This window comes from Diaphorina citri, unplaced genomic scaffold, assembly GCF_000475195.1.
Source record: "Diaphorina citri unplaced genomic scaffold, Diaci psyllid genome assembly version 1.1 scaffold4393, whole genome shotgun sequence".
NCBI classification, from domain to species: Eukaryota; Metazoa; Arthropoda; class Insecta; order Hemiptera; family Psyllidae; genus Diaphorina; species Diaphorina citri.
Window position 1 is genome coordinate 3,069 of NW_007381792.1, and position 1,686 is coordinate 4,754.

The 1,686-nt window shown below is 42.5% G+C and overlaps 1 protein-coding gene across 1 annotated transcript in view; it reads right to left on the reverse strand.

Moving 5' to 3' along the window:
- Positions 1-334: 334 nt before the first annotated feature.
- Positions 335-1,686, reverse strand: part of LOC103521014 (39S ribosomal protein L2, mitochondrial) — a 10,378-nt gene continuing 9,026 nt past the window's right edge. Inside the window, exon 2 of the mRNA XM_026831888.1 lies at positions 335-618. Coding sequence (XP_026687689.1) covers positions 350-618 — 269 coding nt within the window. The 3' untranslated portion in view covers positions 335-349. The remainder of the gene's footprint in view (positions 619-1,686) is intronic.

Sequence of the window (1,686 nt, forward strand, 5' to 3'; positions counted from 1 at the left end):
CGTGCCCAACTTATCCTATGATTAATTGGTATTCTGTGCTTTTATTTGGCAACCAGATCTTTTTTTTTTTTTTAAAGAGGTTTGACAGAGGGAACTTTAACTGCTATGGTCTTATCGTCCCGAAATCGAAGAGAGAAGGAAGACAGGATAGGAGAAAGCCAGCCGTTCCGAGAACGAACATTATCCCATCAGGATAAAATCCGCCCCGGGCGGGAATCGAACCCGCGGCCTAGCGCTTAAAAGGCAGACGCACTACCAACTAAGCTAACTAGGCTGGGGACATTTTCTCTTTGCCAACACAAACTGAATTTTTGCTGAAGTTTTAGACAAGGAGGATTCAGCTCTTGGTTCATTGAGCTTGTGAAAGAATTGTTGGATGAAATAAAATAAAAACAAGAAACTTACCAACTACTGCCATGCAATGTTTATCCACGGCCACCTCATGTTTGGACGGCAACTGCAGGACTACTCTATCGTGCAGAGTTCGCACTAGGGTACAACTGTTACCCGCAGCACGGGCATAGTGGGCCCCTTCACCGGGAAATTTCTCAACACAGCATACAATGGAGCCCATGGGTAGCGCACCTACTGGATAGGCGTCTCCTTCTTTGGCTCGAACTGAAATATCAATCAAAAATCAAATCATGAGCGCACCTACTGGATAGGCGTCTCCTTCTTTGGCTCGAACTGAAATATCAATCAAAAATCAAATCATGAATTCTTTGTGGTAAAGCAAAGCTTTTTCACAACTTTTGTGGATATCACAACATTACTAAGTGCCTCCTTTGCAATCAATTTCCATACTTCAATAATCTTTTTACAGAGGTAATGTCGCCACTGGTCGCTAATCGATTAAAGTAGCTACTCACTTGTCCTCACGAGGCTGAGTGCACCCCGAACTCCAAGCTCCTTTGCAATCAATTTCCATACTTCAATAATCTTTTTACAGAGGTAATGTCGCCACTGGTCGCTAATCGATTAAAGTAGCTACTCAATTGTCCTCACGAGGCTGAGTGCACCCCGAACTCCAAGCATCACAGAGCCGAAAAAAAACTCGGTCCTGCCGGGAATCGAACCCGGGCCTCCTGCATGCAAGCCTAGTGTGATACCCACTCGGCCACGGAGACTACTAACTGAAATATGGAATAAGTTTAACTCTCAATGAAAAACCACTGATGACAAGGGCGTATCAAGGAGATTTTGCCGAGGGGGGGGGTCTAAACATTAGTGTTTGGACCCTCGGTGGATGCTGCAAATTTTTGAAGTCTGACCTACAGTACAGGAGAACAAGCAGGGTCCGTCCCTCCGGGAATTTTTAGCCCGTAGTGATTAGAGAAAATCAGTACCTATGTACCTAATTTGTTTAATATTCAGTTTATTATTATTCTTGATTTGATTTTTTGATTTTACTTTTATGTAATGATTTAAAATCAAGACTAGAGCCCGTTCTCCCTTTATTATCAATATAATGTTCAAGTCACCCATCCATTTATTGGCCTTGCTCGGCGTAGCTTAACATAGATGACGCTAAAACCGGTCTTAAATTAACGACTGAAGTGTTATCTAAAACTTTCTCGCTTTGAGTTCATAGGTCGTCGCGACAAATTTCAAGATCAGAGCTCATTTGTGTAAGGAAATGTGTAAAAAATCCCCAAAAACCGGTTTTTTTGGATTTTTGACTTTATG